Source organism: Chroicocephalus ridibundus, chromosome 13 (assembly GCF_963924245.1).
Source record: "Chroicocephalus ridibundus chromosome 13, bChrRid1.1, whole genome shotgun sequence".
NCBI lineage: Eukaryota > Metazoa > Chordata > Aves > Charadriiformes > Laridae > Chroicocephalus > Chroicocephalus ridibundus.
This window is the reverse complement of record NC_086296.1, coordinates 8,343,353-8,364,942: the sequence shown is the minus strand read 5'-3', so window position 1 is coordinate 8,364,942 and position 21,590 is coordinate 8,343,353. Positions and strand designations below refer to the sequence as shown.

The following is a 21,590-nucleotide window of genomic DNA, read 5'->3' as shown; positions in this document are numbered from 1 at the left end:
AAAGGGCAGTTCACACTAGGATAGGGATTTGAACCTGCTCCACTCCTACCCCAGAAGATGTTCTGCCCATCGTACTTGTATCTGCCCTTGGAGGAGTTCCTTCTCTGGGTTTTTACATGAGAACATTCAAAACACCTCAGTTATCTCAGTGTGGATTAAGACCAAAAAGCAAAAACCATGAGTGAGTTCTTGTTTTTGACAGCTCTAATGAGAAAGCAGTAATTCATACCATCCTATTCTAGATTGCACAAACACATCCATAGAACAATACATACAGAAATGCCTAAAGCTATACTTGTCATTTCACCTTCTTTTTCAACATGTGCACTAATCAGACTTTTGCAGTGATGGAAACAGAAGTCATTGAAGCGTAATGGTTAGAAAAACATAATATTGTAGTCACAAATGCCATCTGAATTGCTACTAAAAATACCTACAAAAATTATAAGACAAGCCCAAAGTAGTCATATACGCTGAAGTTCTGAACAGCCCTGACAATAGCCTAAACTGGTAGTTTCCATTTCACTTACCAATTTGTGGGTGAGCTGGATAGTAATAAGAGGAGATCCTGACAGATTGTGGGACAGCTTGGGCAGAGGTTCCACTTTGATAGAGATAAGATAACTGGTTGCTGAGATCATATAACCCTTGTAGGCAGCAGCTTCAGTAATCCTTGGAAAGAAACAAATATATTAAGGAAGTAGAACAACATTTTTTTGTTTACCCACAACGCCCACACCAACAGGAACACAGGAACTCCTTTTGCTATTCAAGTCAATTAATTTCTATAGGGGAGCAAGATCTGGCCCCAAAGGATCCTACAGGACTAGAAACAACAGCTACAAAGTATAGGGACGTTAGGAGACTTGGTATCATAAGTATGCCTTCGTTCTGCTCCTCTTTTGCAAATGTTTATAAACCTTGCTGAAAGTGCTTTAGATAATGAGAATCCTACGAAGTAAGGGATCTAAAAATAAACTAAGCAAAGCAATCTAAGTGAGGAGAAAACTTGGGGGATTTCAGGATGTTTAATTAAACATACATATTGGTGTGTAAGACACATAGATATAATGCTATAAAAATATACGTAGGAATATATTTAGAAGTAACTTATAGCTTTACTTTGAAAAATGGATTATGTCCAGTTAGGTTTGTTAGAGAGTAACTCAGGTCACAATACAAACAGCAGAACCTGACTAAACGTCTGATTAGTCCAGGTAATGTTTTTTTTCTAGGCTGAAGTAACTCTGCAATACGTAAGAACCCTTTTATTTCTGCTTTCAGCTAAAACTTATGACTTTGGCATTTTTGCACATTTAGGAGTAACTAAGATCTATTTGGCTGTAGGGTAAAGTTTTTTACACCATCAGTAAGAAACTGCGCAGGAGTGAAGTGGTCTCTGTCATCCACCTCTTCACTCTGTGAAAGAATGGCATTCACTATGAGAAACATGAGCCATGGCAAATTAACCATCAGTGTGGGTTTCCAAACATAGCACACCATTGGAAAGAGCCAATTTACAAAGCACATTAAAAAACCCATCTTATTTACATCTGCCACCTGTTTGCAATGGTTTCTTGTTTTTCTTTCAGGGAAAAGAAAAAAAAAGCATCAGACATTAAAATAACTTTGTTCGGTCCCTCAGCAAGGTCAAATAAAACAGAACTCATAGAGCACAAGCCCAAGCACCAGTCCTTAGTGCTAACCATGGAAAAACATCAGTATTGGAGATTACTTCTGCTCCCAGTAACCAGCATGTGATTCGAATTTGTTAATCTTAGGGCGGATTTTGCTACTCTTATATGAAAAGTTTAGAGAAGGACTTGTAACATTAAGACTGCTATCTGACATTTTGAGATTTCTCCTACACAAATTAACAGGATGGACGTTTTTTCCATGCCTATAATCTGCCATTTTAACTTTAAATAGGTAGATGAATTTTGAGGTGTGAAAAAACCTCACCACGAGCAAGAAACAGTGTTTTGTGTTTCGTGCTTGCATACACAAGCCTTTCTTCACTGTGGCCTGGATGTTAGATGGCAGTGAGTCTGTCAGCCGATTACCTTCAGTGAGATTACTACAGCTTTACACAAACTGTGAATAAGCGGGAGCAGAACTGGGCTCAAAACCTTTTGTTTTGATTTTTTTTTTTAAAGAATCAAAACTAACTCCCCTTAGAAACTGCTATTTATGTAGTCTGAAAATAGAAGTCATCTGTCTGTACAGCACAAAAGCTCCATGAGTTTTGGTTTTAGCTTTCCACCACAAAGGAAAAAAAATGCTCTTAAAAAGAAAATGGACAGGCTTCAAATTACAGGTGTTCAAGTATCCCAGTGCTAGAAGGAACATAAAAGAAGGTCTTTAAAACAAACTACTCTGGGAAAGTGCTGTTATTCTACTGAAATATAAGCAAAAAAGTTACAGCAGTACAGCATAAAAAAGAAAACCAAGCAGGAGAGAACTGGATACTTATTTTTAAAACATTTTTTGAATACCTGGGGTTTGATTCCGCAGAGGAAAATCACTAAGCAAGCATTCCTTGTATTACTAGTTTTTTAGATTGCTTTTTGGACAGATCTGCATCTAGAATTTTATAGATGTGATTCTGTAGTGCATTACAGACTGCCAACAGTTCAAGTAGTTTAGATTAGTTATAGAACTCTACGAGATGTATCTTCTTCAGTGTCTTTGTGTTTCGCATTACAGCAGGGCCAGATCCTCCCTTCTCAAAATCCTTCTAAAGATCCATCCGTCTCAAAAATGAGGGATAAAAATACATACAACTTGGTGGAACAGGAATGAGTCTCCAGGTTTTCCTATTCCACAAAGTTCAGAGAATGTTCACGAAGTTGACATAACTTTTATTTTGCTGTATCAGACTCCTAGAAGCGTGGACTCCATGACAATGCGTTAGAACAGTGTTTTGACATGCAGCGTCTTTAATCATATTGTGTTTGCTAAACTTTGAACTAAGTCAAGACCACATTAATTCTCATTCTCTCTCCGAGAATTTGAGATTATATCTTATTATCTTAATAAATTGCACTGATCCTCCTGTTTGAAAAACATAAGCTGTCATAAATTATTGCCTCTATTTCTTCATGTCGGTAAGAACTATTGCACATTAATGAGATGGTTCCTTTACAGCCACCTACTAAGTTCCCTTTTTTTGAAAGCAAGGTAAACAACAGTACAAGTTGCTACTTGATTTAAAAAATGCTATTTAATAATAGCTGTGTGAATATCTCAGTGTGATTAGTCTGGTCATAAACCATGATTTTTTACCCTGAAGATCACAAGTGAGTTCCTGCAATCGTGACCTTCCGTGTAGCTGTATGTAAAGAACGGGAGGCAATCCCTGACATTCATGACAGCTGAGATGCTGCATCTTTCCTTCTGCTGTCATAAACAACACACTGAAAATCAGATTGGAAAAGACTGAGAAAAAGTGTAAACTAATCTATGTACCCCAGTATAGATGAAATAAAAACATAAAGTCATACTAGATTAAAAGGAAAGTGTAATGATTTACGTGAATGGCCTTGCAAAATTCCCTGGGGAACTGTATTGCTGAGAGGAATACAGCTCTGCATTTACTTTATCTTATCTGCTAATGATTTCATTGATGCAGCATATAAAACAAAAAGTCTTTTAAGCATTGCCTTGTCTCCTGTTGTAAAATTACCTTGCTGGTTTCTAGGATTAGGATTCAGATTTTATCTAAAGAGGGATGTTATGTTTTCTTACTTGTTTCATTTAAGCACAAGCTTTATCTTTATATGTGTCAGGAGAAAAAGATGTGATTTCCTTTTATGAGAGATTAAAATTATGAAATTTAATACCAGATATGATGAATGGAAAGAGAAGACAAAGAAAGATAAACATGTCGCTACGGAAATCTATTTTACTACAACATAAAGTAAAACATCTAATGTAAGCTCTAATCTCTCTCTAGTTAATGACTACATGTCCTCAATATTGCAGAATCAGGATTATGGCTCACAATTTATTTACAGTCGATAATGACATGTCTGTGGTAAAGTATATCACTAAGGTAATAAACAAGCTGTTAGAGCATTAGAGGTCTGAGATACTTACTTGGTATCCACAGGGTTGATATTATGAAAGAAATAATGCATGTTATGGTAAAGCAGGCCAACAATGGTAATCCAAGCTGTGAAAAGGGAACAGGAGTTATTGCTCAGAGCAATAGTTGTAAGCAAGAGACACTTCTATCCTAGACTGGAAACTCTGTGTTAATTAAGAGCCTTGACTTCTGTAAACTTTCATTTTTTTGCTTTCACAGATTTCTGATTATTCTTTCAAGTATGTGAAAAAGTATGAACACCTTGCAGTAAGGCACAGGAGACAGATATGAAGAGTAAGGATGCCTGCCCTGTGCACCTGTAGTTCCAAAATAAGTTGTTAAAGTAATCAGTTGTCAGCTATAAATCCCCCACCTAGCATCAGAAAGGGTCATATGACATACCAGAGTCAATATCTCAATGGTAGCTACAGTAATCTCAAGGCTATTTCACCACCTCTGTTAACTGGCAATTTGTGAAACTCCGACACAGGCAACCATTTTCCACTTTGGTTGTCTGTTTGCTGCCTGCATTCCAAGTATTTATGGGTTCTCCATCATCTGAGTGAAGAGAGAGATGCGTATTTTCTAAGTGTCAGCCACACAGATGTCTTTCACTATCCCTTTTGCTGGGTTCCAAGTATTTATAGTGTCAACTGTTTGAGGTGGAATAATAAATTTTTAGGTAAGCTCATTTGGACAGCAACAAGTGTGGCCTGAAGGATGAAATTACTCAGAAGCGAACTTTAGCTGGAAAAAAGAGTTAAACATTTAATGGGCTGGATCATTTCAGGATACCAACCATAATAATGTTCTGAAGAAAAAAAAAAAAAAACAATCTGCATGGTGAGAGACTTTATAAGTGGGAAAGGAAAAAAGTCCCCCCACATGCTATTTTTGGCATTATAAGTTGGTTTGCAATTCAGTTATTCAAGCCTCAGAGCACTTGCAGTGAAGTCTCCAGACAGAGCCCCCTGCCAGTGCAAAGAAACAAAGCTGTCACCACAAATCAGGTAGACGGTTCAGTAATTATTAGAGTCTTTCTCACTGCAGGTTATCTGCAGCTGACTTCGCACTTTATGAATAAGGGACCGACCCTCCTTCAACAGAGGTGACTGCGGAAAGGTCTCCAGGTGTGTAAATTCCACGGGTTGCAATTCAGGGCACATAGGTCAGATTTGAAGATGCAGGGAAATGTTTCTGTAAATAGGTTCCTTCAATCCCTGATTAAAACATGGATAATTAACTTCAAACAATGTTATTTTAGAGTCCTTACTAAAGCTTCAGATTTTTGCCGTACCTTGCTTTTGAGATTATTAAAATTTTAGCCTAGGTATGGATTTCTGAGTTCTGCCTTTTTGCCTTGACTGTAGTTTATATCTTCATTCTGTTTCTGTAGTTGCTATTGCTTAAAACTGACATTTTATAGTTTAATTTCATACAACATTTTAAGAGTTATTTTCCGTGAAGGGATAAGTAATACCTGATCTGGCATCCTGGAATTTCTTAAAAATAACCAGTTCACATGATTAAGAATAATTTATGACAGTATGGCTTCTCTGGTATAAAAAGATGTCAAATTTAAATGGCTTCACTCTCTGTGGCCCAGCTGTATTATTCAAAATTAATTCAAGTAATATGAAAATTCCACCACATTAATCATTTATTAGTACGACAGGACAACTGCTGGTTCTTTAGAGCCAGTACGATCAGTGATGATCAATCTAGTTTCTTGGAAAAATAAAGCAAACCAAAACTGTTTTCAAGCAAAATAATTTTTGGATACCCTGTTTACATGACTCTGCTCCTCCCTTTAAATGTTTTCTTACCTTTTTCATGAAAAGCTTCACTAGGAATGGAAATATAACTCTGTCCTCGAGATGGGAATCGATAGTGGGACAAATTCAGAGTCTGAGGATGCATTTTGACCAAGGTGTAATCTGTGTGATAACCCAAACAAAAATATGATAAAATCCATAGCCTCTACATCCTACTTGACTACGTAACTAGACTTCCCTAATAGCTACTGCAAGTCTCAAGTTTAAAACCCCTGATGTTTGCAGAAAATATAGTAAATTCCCTGAGTATAAAATTGCCTTTTATATCTGACTCCTTACTGCTAGTATACCATGGATCACTTCACCCATGCTCAAATACTGAGCTTACCAGGGCAAGCAAGACAGATTGATAACACACACTTCCACTGACATTTGAAGGCATTATTTCAGACCTCCAGTGCTTTATTTGAGAATGCCAGTGGCCAAGAGAGCACATGCAGTGATTAATGGCACTGGTGACTGCTCACGTTATTTGTCACCTCGCATGGATCTCAAAGCAGAGCAGAATGCCAGAACAGATAAATTACCTTTGCTACCTGTAGCATCCAAAGGCACAGATGCAATTAGGGTGCTAGGCTGCTAAACAATAGTAAAATAAAATTCTCCTAAAAGGTCAAAACTATTCCTATTATTTGCAATCTCTTGCAAAAACCTTGCAAAATTACAGTTTGTAGCATCCAGAGATCTGCAACTTTAAAGTGCTGCATAAGAGCTCTGTGCCCTTTAACTGCCTATTAGTATAGTATTACTAGATTCATTTCATAGAATTCATATTCTAAAACCTTCTCCAAATAACCTCAGGGAGGTTCAAGTACAGTCAGAGTTGATTACCTCTGAATTAACTGCACAGTCGTCCTTCTACAACTGAAACACTGGTTTGATTTCCTCCATGTTGGCAAAGGAGGGGCTGCAAGCTCAGAAGCATTTAGGACACCCAGACAGTCCAGAAAGAACATTTCTGCTAAATCCTACCTGCCACAGATGACGTGCCCTCAACAGATAAAGGTAACGAGCTTTCGTCCAGGTTGCGTGTCATGTGAGCCATCACACTGTCAATAGTTTGAATTAAACTTCCAAATACGTGAGCAGTCTGAGGGAAGAAGAAAGAGAAGGCTCTACAACAAAAGAAATGGCACTTCATAGCACAAAATGCCAAGGTGCCATGTTAAATTCCTGTGTGACTCATCATTCAACTCACCATCGTCCAAAGTCAAATATGACTTTCTCCACAACCTTTTCCACATATAGCGGATAACGTGTTACACAAATTGATGCCACCCAGAGCCTGACCTTATAAAATAAGGTTTTATAGAATGTCTCCAAATGACTCTCTGCTCCCACCAGAATTTGACAGTCAATTATACTCAGGATTCAGCAGAATGAGGACAAGAACTGAGCAAATAATTTTGACAATATATAAAGACTGGTATCAGATCTTTATCGGAATATAAGCTGAGACACTACTGTTTGGCCTTTCTATCATCTTTATTAAAATGGTCCCGAGTACAAAGCTACTTTCAAAGCATTTATATGTCCCCTGGAAAACAACCCTCCATGTTGAAACTTGATCTATGAAATCTCAGAGTGAATGCATGGTTCAGTGAAAAATGAATCTATTTTATCTGGGATCTATTTTTATCAGAGATCATCAAGAATTTTAGGCTCAAAACTTTAATTAATTAGACATCTTTTTGTCTTAAAGGTTTTTTAGGCTTCAGTGAGACCTTAATTTACTTTAGCCTCTCTTTCTCTCAGTTTTTAAAAGCTTTCTGCTCTGAAATCTGTGCTCCCTTAAGACTTAAAACAAAAATCTTGGCTCCTCCTGCAAGTATTTCTCTGCTCTCTAGAAGGTAGACTATAAGAGAAAGAATATTGATACAGGTTACTTTTCCCTATGTTAGGTTTAATCTCTCTCAAAGCTTCAGTTCACTAAACAGGTAAGCACTACTGCATATTGCATGAGCATTGAAAGACATCAATCTACAAATCAAATATAAGCTTTTAAATATCAAAGTTCAGTGCTAAAATGGTAGTGATTAAACACTAACTTTAGTGAAAGTATCTGTTATTTTATAAATACAGTTTTGTCTTATTCATCCTGAAATATGTGGAAATAGCAGCAGATAAAGTTCCCTTATTTTAACCCTCAAAAATACATCCTAAAAGAAAGTGACATAATTGTTTTGTCTGTGGATCTTTACTGTAAATATGAAAGTGGCATATGAGAAAGTAAATAGCCATTCTGCCAAAAAGTCCTAACAAGAAGAATAGAGGCAACCAGTTTCGTTACTATCTATGTGGAATTATGCAACCAAAGTAATCTTCAAATCTGAGCCCATTTGTCTTACCTCTGGTATATCCATCCAGTTGGGCAATAACAGAAAGTCTTCAATAGCTTTTAAAAATGCCTAAAAGATAAATAACACTATGTTATTTGATTATTTATTAATCAGCTACATCTCCTGGTAAGGATCCAAGGCAGATCTCTGCTACGATTTTCTTAGGTTTATTTTTAGATGACAAGCCCATTTTCATTTGGGTCACAGATTCATCTCTACCTGCCAGCACTCTCATCTTGTTCTGTATGGTGACACTTTAAAGTAATAGTTTATTTATTAAAAGTAACACCACCGTGAAACTTCTGAAGTGCAATCATTATACTACAGCTGAGGTGAGAGCACTGGAACTAAGACTAGAGTGAACTTATTCTCCCATTTTATCTAAACTCATATGACATTAATACCTCTTTTATTCTTAGATGACGGTATTTCAACAGCACTAAATAAATGTCTGGGTCCCATCACTAGTACCATTTGTTATCTGCTTAACTTTTGCACTTAAATGTTGATTTTGAGGTCAAGATCTGTCATGGTGGGAACTGTTCAAGTTCTCAGCCTGATACAGTCCCTGTCCTAAGGAGTCTTGCTGATAAAGACAATAGAAGGAGTAGAAAAGGGAGCACAGAAAATTAAAAAAAACAAACAAACAAAAACCCAAAACCAAAAAACCCCACATCTCCTGCTCAAACTCCTCTGTTAAAATGCCTTAAAAGCATCAACTGAATACAGAAAAGTTCCACTGAGAAACATGGAAGAAAGCTGCAATACTTTTCTGAGCATAATTTTTCAAGCCGTAATACAGAGGGTAATCCCAGAGCTTTGCTATATGACCCTACTTTTGGGTAGCACACACCTCGCAGCCCCTGTCAAACATTCAGTGCAGAATTCTACCTGGCATGCACAGACCTTATCCTAAACCCAGGACCTCACATATGCCCTGAGCGTTCAGCGAGCATCACTTTTCAGGTCACAGCATCACTCCAGAGTTACTCCAAAAAGGATGTGTTAGACTGCTGGAAAAGGATGGAAAGCAGAAATGCTGTAGCTACTGAGCAGAGCAGCATTATAACAGAAAACACAAGTCAGATTTGAGAGAAGCAACGCATTATAAATGCGTGCCAGTAATCAGAAAGTTTATTGCATATCACTTAAATCAAATTTTCTTGTGCTGTGAGGCATGTGACAATCAGGACAGAGATAACTTTACAGAAAATAGTGTGCATGCTCAGTGCCTGTCTCTCAGGGAATTAGCTGCAGACAATACAAAGCTTAATCATCAATCAGACAAATGACAGAGTCTGCATGTATGATCAGGACTCTCTTGTGTTTACTTCCTAAAATAGCTTTGCTAAAGATAATCATGTCCCACATTTCTGTCTGCAAATCACTTTCATGGCACACAAAGCAGCATCAGATAGCATGAATGAGCAACCAAATGGCAACTGAAATGATGTGGGAAACAGGTACAATAGCTGACGGGTTGATGTTCCATTTTCGATTCAGAGCCCACACAAAATTTTCAGGAAAACAAAGAAAATGTTGTATTAGAGCTTTTTAGAAGGGTTTTTGCTACATATTAAAATGTGATTCATGAAATCAAAGCTTTACAGTTTGCAAATGCTAAGCTTTTAACATAAACCACCAATTGCTGTCCATGTAGCTTTCAGAAGCATTTATTTATACTGTTTGTCTGAGTAAATAATCCTTGTCACCCTGGTGTTACCCGTAGGCTTAAAGAAACAATCACTAGCGAGACCAGAGCTGATTACTGTAATAATAGCTTTCTAGCCTGCTGAAATCAGGGAATTAGGTGCCCATCATTTTACAGAAGGCTAACTTTATGTTAGCAGAACGTGACCCCTTGTCTTCAGCTCAGACTGCAGAAAACACTTTTTTTTTTTTTTTTAATTTGTGGTTTAGCTTAAACAAAAATAAATTACTCTGTTAAACTTTGGACCAGATCTTACCATGAACTGGTTTCAGTGGCAATTTGTGATATGTCTACACAGGAGTCCTGGCTGTGGTTGGAATCCAGTGCAAGATAAAGCTATCAACTCACAAAAGCCAAGGACACCCCTCATCACAGACAGACCCTCTCCCACAGCTTTCTACCTCCCACAGCAGAGTGGGATGTGTGCCTCTGCCACTTCAGAGTCCAGCAAGAATAACCCATAGCACAGCTTACCCTCAGCTTACTACAGGAGCAATAAATGCTAACGAAAGGTCAGGCAGACAGCAGTAATTGATAACCTTGGGCAGGTACTCAGGGCCAGACGCATAGAGCCACAACTAGAGTGCTCCCAGCATCCAAGTTAGTTAGTTTGCTATTAACTCATGCATTTTGCTGCTGTCACTACTCTGATTACAGCATCATCATGTCCTGCACCTGTCAGGTGACTGTCAATCTGTTGCATTTTGAATCAGCTGGGCCATGCAGAGAAATGCTGAAAATTTTTTTTAAGAATTATATATTCTGCATTGGATACACTTGCAGCTGAAAAAATTAACAAATTATTTTCTCCTACTCTATTTCCTGCTCCACTAAATAATTACTTTTGATGTGTGGTCATGGTTCCAGGTATTTATAATTTATGCATTAAATAATAACCCCAAGAACTAATGAGACCCTTAAACTATTTTCTCTGGTTGAAGCTCACCTTCTGCTACTCTGTAAAATAGCTACTGCTTTTTCCTTATGTATTTTTTGCAATCAGCAAAAGCTTTCAAAGCTACATTCGATATTCCAGCTTCTGGAGAAATTTCAAGGTCATCTGGCTCCCCACACAGATGTGAAGGGTGCTTACCTCTGTCAGGCTTAGAGCAGTATTTTCTGACAAGGATTTGTTGGGCAAGCTGGAGGACACGTTCTCCAGGTAGCCCAGCATGGTGTCAGGGGAGTGGAAGTTCCCTCTCTCCTCAGTCAGATTAGTTATGATGGGACGATAGGCGTTTGTAGAGAGCTAAGGAAGAGAGATACAACCCATCAGAAATTATTCCAAACAGCAGTCAATATTTCTTGCTTTAGCCCAGAAGGGAGTTTGAGGCACAGCAGACTGCTGTGGTTACACACAAGAGGCTACAAAAGCCAAGGGAAAAGGAAAGCACATGGACAGATAAATAGCATAAACAGAATATCAGGCACAGCTTCATTTTTTTCATTAGCTATTCAGGTCCTATCTGCCACGGTTTTCTGAAAGTCTCTGTGAACAAGAAAAACTAATAAAACCTTGACACTGCAGATAGCAAGAAAGTGAAAACACACTGCCACAGCTAATGGCATGTAGGCTGACTAAAGCTAATTGTATGTATTCTGCATATGAAAAAGTTATTTTAAACCTTTTTCATTAAGCATTTACTAAAGAGATTAGAACTAGTTTCATTACTGTGGTTGGATTTTTTCTCTAATTTTAAAGGAAACAAGTGGAAAAGTTAGCAAAATGTTTTTAAATGTCCTGCATCTTCAGAGTTCATTGACATATTTCAGAAGTTTCTACATTTTTTTTTCCCTTTTTTATAATGTAGAAAATATTTTTATTTAACAATGAATTCCCTTTATCTGTCCTACATTAAGAGTTCTGTAGTATTGTCATCTTCCCATAGTGGTTAAAAATTCTCCCTATGCATATCTGAAAGTTTTTATAATTGGGGCACTAAAATAAGTGCCACCAATGAAAACTCTGAAGTGAGCAGGGTCCGTAACTCTAATATATACACATTCTGGCATTATAGAAAAGAGTTACTGTCTAAAGAGGACTGTCCTACCACAGGTTTTGTGGTGGTTGTCATCACAGACCATGGAAGCGTTGAAGAAAGCAAAACTTGCACACCTAGGGAAAATACATATAAGAATGATAGTGTTAACAAATCTGATATTCCCACTGCAGGTTGAATCCGTTCTAACAAAAAGTAACATATTTGCTGTTCTATGCATTTTACTTGTTCACTTACAAGCTACACAGGCTTGTTTAAAGCATTTCATTTACTAATTTTCTCATTGATTTTACTTCATCATCATTAAATACATGAGCCATGCAATTTAGTTTAAGTCTTAAACACTTAAAATTAAACCTTTGTTTGCAAACAGGAAATTCCAAGTGTTATATCCCAATAAATAAAGGACAACTGTACAATTAAAACGTTGGCATCCATTTTCCTTCTGTAGCTCTTCCCCCAGCATTTATGCAAAGCATTTATGGAAAATTTAAAAGAAAATCCTATGTCTTATCAGAAATAAATAATCTGTAGGCACTTCTGACAATTTCATGTATGACCTTGCTGTATTTCTGTATACGTGATAAACTATGACTGGGAACATAAAGACACTGGAAAAAGTGAGACTGAAGTCTCAACTATGATCTCCAAATGCTAATGTTTACTTCTATCTTGAGCCCAAATTGCTTGTGTGCCAAATAAAAATCACACCCATGAAGGCAAATTCAGAAACACTTTTCCATATTAAAAGCCTCTGTAAGAAATATTCACAGCCAATGGAAATACTTTTGTTGCTTGCCGCAAAAATAAGGCATCACCCTCAAATAAAAGAACATCAGTAGAAACGGTGCTATACTAAGGCTTTTGGGACATGCTAGTTTTGCCTAAAACAAATAACAGGGGTTAAAGAGTCAGAACACAGCCTCCATTAGCAGTTTGAGTATACTATAGATAATGCCTCTATTAGCTGTTAGTAGGCTGATCTCAAGCAAAGTGAGGTTGGTATTAATCAGATGGGCTTTACTAATAAAAGTCACCCACTAGCACTGTATCCATTGAAAATTACCGTATGAGCATGTCATAAGTGATTTGTCCAGACAGAAAGAAGAAACTCAATTTTGGATAGTTTCCAGTTGCTCCATTTCAAAAATATTGGTTCCTTTCTGTGCAAGGGGATTTATTGGCCATTTATGATAAAGAAATAACATTTTCCTCTCATCTGTGTCTTACCAAGAATTTATATTTGTGAGGAGTGTGGTATTTCAGCACAATCAAAGAGTACTTGCATACATAGGACACATTTTACACATGGATCCAAAAGGAACATGATTATTCATTCTATTATAAAACAGGCTGTCCTATTAAGTTCCTTACGTCAAACCACATTAGCCCAGCTTCAACCCCTCCAAGGTCAATAAATAGATACCAAGAACAACTTTTGTTTATTATGTTGATTAGCATTGTACTATCCAATATCCTATGAGAATGTTTAACTTCATCCATCAAAAGCTAGCTACAAATATTAACGTCTAGCAATCAGATATTTTGAACCCCAGTAAGGCTCTTTCCAAACCAAAATATAGAGGAAAGAAGTAGAAACTTAAGTCCTGAACAGGATTTGCATTCATAGAAAGAGCTTTCCACGATGCCTTGATTATTTGTTAGAGTGAAGATGGGAGGGTAGAGGGCTTCAGAGGACAGTTGCTGCGAGTTCACAAGAACTCAAGGGGTTAAAAAAAAAAAAAAAAAAACAGAGTTCTCTTTGTATTTATACAAGTCATACTTCTCTGACAGTGAAACAGGGCACACATATAGATGGATCAGGTCAATTTGAAAATCTACTGCTCTTGAGTTTAGCAACATAACATTCTTCTCGAGTTACACCAAATCAAAGAATGTGATTTATGGTAGCTTTGAGCTGGATAGTGTTATAGTAACTCTAGATTGTTGTGAAAGATACAACAGCCAAATACAAAAGCATTTTTCTAACAAGACCAGAACATTATGAAGTTAAACTTTTTAAGATTTTAAAACTATTTTCTGTATCAAATGAAGAGTCTCCCAATCAGAATTTTTGAAGACTTTCTTAAGAGTCATCTTTTAAAATAAGAAGGTTTTACTTTAAAAGAGTTGAGGACAATTACTGTTATTTGTGTGGCAAAGCAAATAGATTGTTCATTATATACCAGATGGAGAATTTTCTTTTTCAGCTACTTCAATTCTACATAAACTAGTTTATATTTTACTTTTGATAAAATATATTTTGTATATAGTTGATTCCTATAATCAAACATATACATTCTCATTTCCAGGCATGCATCAGAAGTTCTATGTTATTCACACAGTTTCCATTGTGAAAGTGGTTCCCATGGGTTTAAAAGCACAAGAAATTATGGGCGTAACTGCTTTAGCTCTCAGTAACCTAGTAAGAATAAATTAAAGCAGGAAAACCACCGGCAAAGCCAAATATTCCAGGTGCCCCATAGCTTTATTCCCCAAGATGGATGTTTTCTAATTGCTACTTACACACAAGCACTTAATAGCAACAGTCTTTCTTGTAGTGAAAATTTTATTATAAGGATCCATAGAATACCTGACAGGGGTTACTGGCCAGTATTCTAAAGTCTTTGCTCTCATCCTGATTCTCTGCCTTTTATGTTACGTTTCAGCCGCTTATTTTTTGTTAGTTCACAAGCATACATGAGTTAATACGTCATTATCGTTCCAGGAACTGGAGAGATAACCATTATTATCCACATCTGCTGGAATACACTAAGTGACTTGGCTCAAAGTTACACAACAGCCAGAGCGCAAGTTAGAAATCCGGAGTCAGTCTTGCCTAATGCTGTTCTCTGCCTTACGTCTAATTATGTCTTCTCTTGACCCTTCTAGGGGATCTAACAAAGGCTGGATAACTCAGATCTTGGTTAATTTTTTAATGACATTTTTACAGAGCTAGAACCCAGGATGAAAAGACTGCACATCAAAAGACAGCTGAGCATTTTGGTGACATTCATACCTGACTTCTGCCTCTAAAAATGACATTCCATAGCCAAAAGAGGTAAAATTAACAAATCCTACACATTAAATATTTTTAAGTCAGCATCTTTACAGAAGATGAATTATGACAACACTGAATATACTCACCAATGGCAGCAGTAAAGTACTGCTCAATTTCATTGGGGGTGAGAGCCCTTTCCCATATAATGAATTCGTCAAATGCCCCATTCACGTAGCGCTTAGTTTGATCTCCCTCTGTCCCAGTCAGTAGATTTGCACTGGGGTCTCCGTAATCATAGAAAACTTTCCCATCCGGATCAGTTGTGTTTAGAGTTCCATTGACATAGACTTTTAGTCCTTCTCTTGATTTCCAAGTAAAGAGAATATGAGTCCAATAAGGACCTGCAAAACATTAAAATTCATAGCAAAATCCATTAATCAATTCCATTTAGAGTCTTTCCTGTTCAGTAAGTTTTTGCTGACTTGTGCAATGTTATAGAGCTGTATAGGAAGTGCTAAGAGTGAATTATGGAATGCTGATGTCATGTATATTAGTCTTTATACCCATGGGGAAGCCCATACTTTGGCAGAATGCCTGTTAGCTTTTGTCTGAACTCTTCCTTGGGCTCACTGCAGTTTCATATATTACACTTGCCAAGTATTATTGGCCAAGATTTGAAGTCTCTTCAATACTTTCTCAAAACTCAGTTCAGCAAGAACTGCATAAAGACAGCAAGAACTGGAAAACAAGCAAATAGACTAATTAAAAGTTGCCACAGTTCCTTTGTTATACTTGAGAGGCTGAAAAAATAATACTACTTTTCACTTGGATTGGATAATCTACAAATGTATGAATTATTCTTACAATTTAGCAGCTTTTCTCTTAAAATAAGAGTTCTAAACTGATTTATTAAGCTTTATAAAACTCTGCTACTACAAGGTGAGAAAGTCCTATTTTACCAATGTAGAGGTAGTCAAATTAAGGCAGGAAAAGATTTAGTCACTGTCACTACTAAAGACAGGAATTTGTTCCCGTCACTAGGTAATACCTCTCCCGAACAATACACAGTTTAGATAGAAGCAGTAAGATATGTGATATACCAAAATGTTTATTAATACTATGCCATGGCATACAAAACTTGACACTCAACAGATAACAAAATGACCAAAGGACTAAACACCCAGTTAGATAGTTACCAAATAAAGTCTTAATTTAGGAGGCAGCAGAGGACAGCACACATATCCAGTTTTAGAATATACTGAGAACTATCAAGGATTGACCTGCATTCTTCACTTGTGTTTCCATCTAAGCACTCATTAATCTATTGATGTCAATAAGAATTCCACTGCAGAAACAACTGGAAATTGGGTCCAAGGACTGTTACTGAATGACAAGTGTTCTATAATACAGTATCACTGTTTTTTCAGTTCATAGTTTCTCTCTCTCTCCCCCCACATCAAGAGAGTTTTTAAGCACAGAGGTCTGTAGCTATTTTTATATATCCACTTCTCTTTCCTGAAGTTGTTCTCTTACCACTACATCTCTCTGCAAGAATAAAGTAAAATATAACAAATAAATTAATTTTAAAAAATTATAAAATTTACCTGGTGGACTAAAGCTTGCTTTCCACTTCATCATTGCATTCCCCCGGGTGTAAAATTCCACTGAGCCTTCACCTTCATTTGAACAGATTTTGAAACCACTGGAAATTACTTGTCCACCAGAGGCAGGCAGAAACTTAGCCTGCTGGTCTTGAGTCTTCCAGAAAAAGGAAAATGTTACTCCTGATGAAAGCAAGTGAGAGGAGATTTTAATGAAAAAAAACCCAAGTGCAATTAAAAATTTCCAATACTGTAGAATACAGAGAGTGGGAATGCTTTTGAGGACAGATCATCTGCTAGCATAAACAAGGACAGCATTTTTAAGATCAACAATGTTCTAACAGTTTAAACCAAATAAACATCTCTTCCTTGGTTTCACATCACACGTGCATACCCAGGCCACAGCAGTAATCATTGCTTCCTGAGCAGCTTCTATCAATTAAAACTAAAGTTCTTTGAGCACCAAATGTAATGAAGCCTTTTTTCTTACAGAGTTTTGCTTCCATTCCCTTGGCCTCATCTCTGCAGCCTCCTCACCCTCCTGTGATGACCCCCTTTTCCTCCTGTGATCCTTGCTTATTTCAAAACACAAGTTGCTCTCATATCTCCATATCCTCCACCAGCATCTACATCTTTTCTTGATGTTCCCTAAATGCCATCAGAGCCAGAAATAGTACATTGACTGCTTCCAAGCAACTGATGTGCTAACTGGCTGCCAGCATGCCCATGCTTATAGAGTAGTGTCCATTGCTAACTACACTTTAATTCTTCTGAGCATGTTACTACCTGTGTTTTCACACTTCAGCACTCCAATAATCGCTGAAAGCAAAGAACCAATGTAAAAGACAGGCATGGCGACATATGCAGAGCCACAGTCAAGATTTTGAGGTCACCACTTACACAAAAATCAAAGAATTCTTCCCAAAATGCAAGTGCAATCCTGCAAGCAAACACACGATTAACTTTATCCACAAATAATCCTGTTCAATTCACAGTAAAATTTACTATTATACTGTAAAATTGAAGCACTCTTCAGATTGCACATTGGTGAAGAAAGATGGTTTATGTAAGTTGGCTTGTTTCTTTAATAACAGTTACCTCAAAAGGCTTCACTGAAACACAAGTAGCAAATCAAACCTCCCTTGCACTTCAGAAGTTCACAGTGGCTCTGCTGTAGAGGTTCCACAGTCAAAAGCATTTACAAAGACTAAACAGCTCCTAAAAATGTTCATCTCAGAATTTATAGTACAAAGTGCTAACAGTAAAATTTGAGTTCAGAGCAGGTTGAGAAAAAGTTTATGAAGTACAGAAATGGAAAAGGTTTTGCCACAAAGAATCATAATGAATTAAGTTGGCAACGGCCCTGAAGATCACCTTGTCTAAACTGCCTGCTCAAAGCAGGGTCAATTTCAGAGCTAGATCTGGTTGCTCAGAGCTCAAATGAGACTTTACTGTCAGCACAGAAGCAGATTGCACAGCCTCTCTCTGTAAGCCATCCTGGTGCTTGGCCATCCACATTGCAAAAAACTTTTTTCCTTAGATCTAATCAGTATTTCCTGTGCTATAATGTGCCTGCGCTGCCCGTCACACTTTCATTGTGCATCTCTAAGACTGTTTATATATCTGCTTCTATAACTACCCGTCAGGTAGTTGAAGACAGCCCTTAACATTCTCTTCATGGTGCAAGGCAGAGCCTCAGCCTCCCCTCCCATGTCACACTGTCCAGTCCCTGGAGTCGTCTGCTGGACTTACTCTGGCTTGTCAGCATCTCTTTTGTATCAGGGGACAAAAAAATATAGAATAGATCATAGAACAGTTAGCGTTGGAAGGGACCTTGAAGATCATCTAGTTCCAACTCCCCTGCCATGTGCAGGGACATAGTATGCCAGATAGACTCTCATGAACTCTGAACAGAGGGGAATAATCACTGCCCTTAACCTGCTGACTCTGCTCTTTTGACATGTAGTCAAAATATCTGTTTGGATGATTTTGTAGTTAGTAGTTCTGCAGGCCGCCCAGGCAGCACGAACTTTGCCAATTTGCTACCAGATAGCCCAGCACAAGTTAATGAAGCTCTCAAACTATTATGTACATTTCTTGTTAAAACCATAGATTAATTTTTTATATGTTTAATCATAAAATTATGAAAGATGGAAAAGCCTCAGACAGGTCACTACAGTTATCAGAAATATTCCCCCCCACTACTCTCCGGAACATATATTTTTATATTTCACATATTCTTTTTGTCATATTAACTTAGAACAAAAGTTAAAAGTTATATTACCACACAATAAATAATTTAACTATGTAGTATCCTCCCATTCAACTGATCTTTCTGTTTATCCTTATGACAGCACCCATCAATTTACATAATCTACACATCATTCCCTAAATGCTTTATACATGATAAAGTAACCACCATGGAAATGATAATCAATTATCGGCCTCTTAGAAATCAATCAGTGTATGAACATCATCAATCTCAGTTTGCTAGATCTTAATGGATACGTGTTTAAAGCTATAAATGCTGTGAACTGCCAACTGAAGAATTTGAGGTCTGTTGTAAGCAAGTTGCAATACCTTCATCAGCAGATAAGCCCGAGTTCATATTTCGGCTTCTTTACCGCACCAGTAACAGGTTGAAACACTGACCCAACCCTCTTTCCAGAAAGCCATGCATTGCCCTTGGATCTGGACACCAATCTTCACCACCCTGGTGAAAGGGCCACCAAGGTTGATCATGTTAATCTGTTACTGCTTTTCATGTGATTCCTCTGTCAAAGTGTCTCACAATCTTTTTCCAGCACTCCGCCACACTTCTGAAAGGTATGGAAGTGCTGTTATTCCTTCTTTACAGGCTGAAAGATGAAGTTTGAGTTATGCAGCATGTCTGCAGTGGAGCCGGTTTCCCCTGTCTTTGACTGTCTGTTCTACCCTGTAGCTACTGATCGTCCTGTAGCCACAAGAAAACTGTGGATCTAAGTCCTCTTTATGTACACTTTGGTTCACAAAATGCCGAAACTAAAAATAAAAATTAAAGTAAGGCACATAGAAAACACACAGCTTCATGAAATGTTATGTTGTGCATAGGGCTGCTTTTTATTTTTTTATCTTTTTTTAAATTTTGGCTTCACAGCTGTTGACTAAATCCAGCTTCTCCTACTGTGTTCAAACTAACGATTCAGAGAACATTCTCTTGCATCTTTCACAAAGGTTTCTTTTGCCCAAAAATATCACTTTAATGAGCCCAAAACTACTTAGAGAAAACCATCATTTAAAAGTTACTTGAGAAAGAAAGATGGGGGAATTGTTCTAATCAAGTCAAAATAACAGTTCTGAAAAGTTATTCAATTTAGGCTAGGAAAAAATACGGGTATTTTTGTTTCATAGGTTGTAATATTTCATCTGAAAAGATCTCAAGACCCTTTCAGGAATCATTCCCTGCTTAAGTGTACTTAACACCAGTTTCACTCAAATGCAACCAACGAACATCAAGGGATGTTTAAGCAATGGTAGGCCTGAATAAAATCACATCTTATCATTGACACAGGTTTTATCTGATTCAGACAAAAACAAAGTCATTCTCTTTAGATAAAGGAGTGCTGGCTTTTTCCCCCCCTTTTTTTTTTATACTTGCTACAGTGATTTAGTATTTATTGTTTATATGATTTCTTCTCTTCACATTTTATCTGCTGAACATTTCAGTGTTTTATGTTTTTAATGTTCTTGTTTGTGAGATACTGGGAGTGCTCTAGTACCATAAAAATAATTTATTCTGATTATTATGTTATGCTATAGATGTAGAAATAATATGACTTACTGATTATTTTTATTTCCCAGTGGTATGAAAAAAGTATGAGAAGATACAGCATGTATCAGAAAATATGCCTACAGTGGGATACTGAATTACTTTTTCCAAAACCCTCAGGTAATAGCCGCATACCATCTGCTCTCCAAGTTTCTCCTACTTTCTTAAAAAGTTAATATGCAGCTTTTGCTATAGCAGCTAAAAAAAAAAAAATCCTATTTCAGGTAATGTTACCCATTTGAAGAATGGCCTAAAATCAATAAAAAACAAGAAAAAATTCAATATTAACAATACTACGTAAGCTTAGAGAGACTGCTGGAGTTTATGCATAGAAAGCCATCGTTTTGACTGATCCTTCCATTTCTACTGAATTTTATATCTCTAGTGAATGTTTTATGCTAGTGACTAGTTGTATGTTTGGTTTGACAGTCATACACAGTTTTAGTTGTCTTCTGTAATCAACACATTATGAAACCTTTTCTCCTGGCATTCCACTTGTCATTTTGTGGCCCTAGCCCAAGAAAAGAAAAGGAAGAGAAATAGAACAAAGAGATTTAAGTACCTATGAGAACAAATGGATTCCAAAACACCAGAAACTTAAAAGTTTTGTTATCACCAAAGATAAATTCAAAATAAAAAAAAAACCACAACACAACAAACAAATCATTCCTGCTAAGGGGCCACACCGAAAAACTGTCTCCTAAATTTGAAACCCGTAGGACAACTTCTTTGTCTGTCGAACTACAGTTCTTGTAGGAATTAATCTTGGTGCCATAGGTAAAATTTTGGGCACTGTAAGCTTATTTCTGTTTTTGTTTGAATTAATTTACTGTAGATCATTGATACGTGCAATTGGGGATTAATTCTAATTTAAATTTCAGTTAGAAAAAGACTAAGTTTTCAGCAACACATAATTGTTTTAAAAGTCAATAAAAAAAGTGTCAATCTAGAATTTTAGAGAGTTCATTCCAATGAGGAAAGAAACAATGATTATTGAATTACATAATTTGACAGCAAAAGAAAAGCAAGTAGTAATTAATGAATTTACTAACCTTCAGGTCCACAAACTTCGGGATTACTAATGCAAGAATTTTGATAGCTTCCAAAGAAGAGAAAGGTAACTCCTTTCTTTTCAGTGACATAAATTCCTTTGTTTACCATTCCTTCTACAATATCTAAACGAAAAGCAAAATATAGTTTAACATTTA

General features: G+C 36.9%; 1 protein-coding gene across 2 annotated transcripts in view; it reads right to left on the bottom strand.

Annotated features, from left to right (window-relative positions):
* ADGRD1 (adhesion G protein-coupled receptor D1) overlaps nt 1-21,590 on the bottom strand; it is a 156,278-nt gene that overhangs the window by 124,855 nt on the left and 9,833 nt on the right. For both annotated transcript variants that reach the window (XM_063351376.1, XM_063351377.1), the window contains 10 exons: nt 21,435-21,557; nt 16,578-16,757; nt 15,120-15,374; nt 12,024-12,088; nt 11,066-11,221; nt 8,271-8,330; nt 6,895-7,012; nt 5,914-6,024; nt 4,099-4,174; nt 531-672 (listed from right to left, as the gene is read on the bottom strand). In XM_063351376.1, the coding sequence (XP_063207446.1) occupies nt 531-672; nt 4,099-4,174; nt 5,914-6,024; nt 6,895-7,012; nt 8,271-8,330; nt 11,066-11,221; nt 12,024-12,088; nt 15,120-15,374; nt 16,578-16,757; nt 21,435-21,557 (1,286 nt within the window). The remainder of the gene's footprint in view (nt 1-530; nt 673-4,098; nt 4,175-5,913; nt 6,025-6,894; nt 7,013-8,270; nt 8,331-11,065; nt 11,222-12,023; nt 12,089-15,119; nt 15,375-16,577; nt 16,758-21,434; nt 21,558-21,590) is intronic.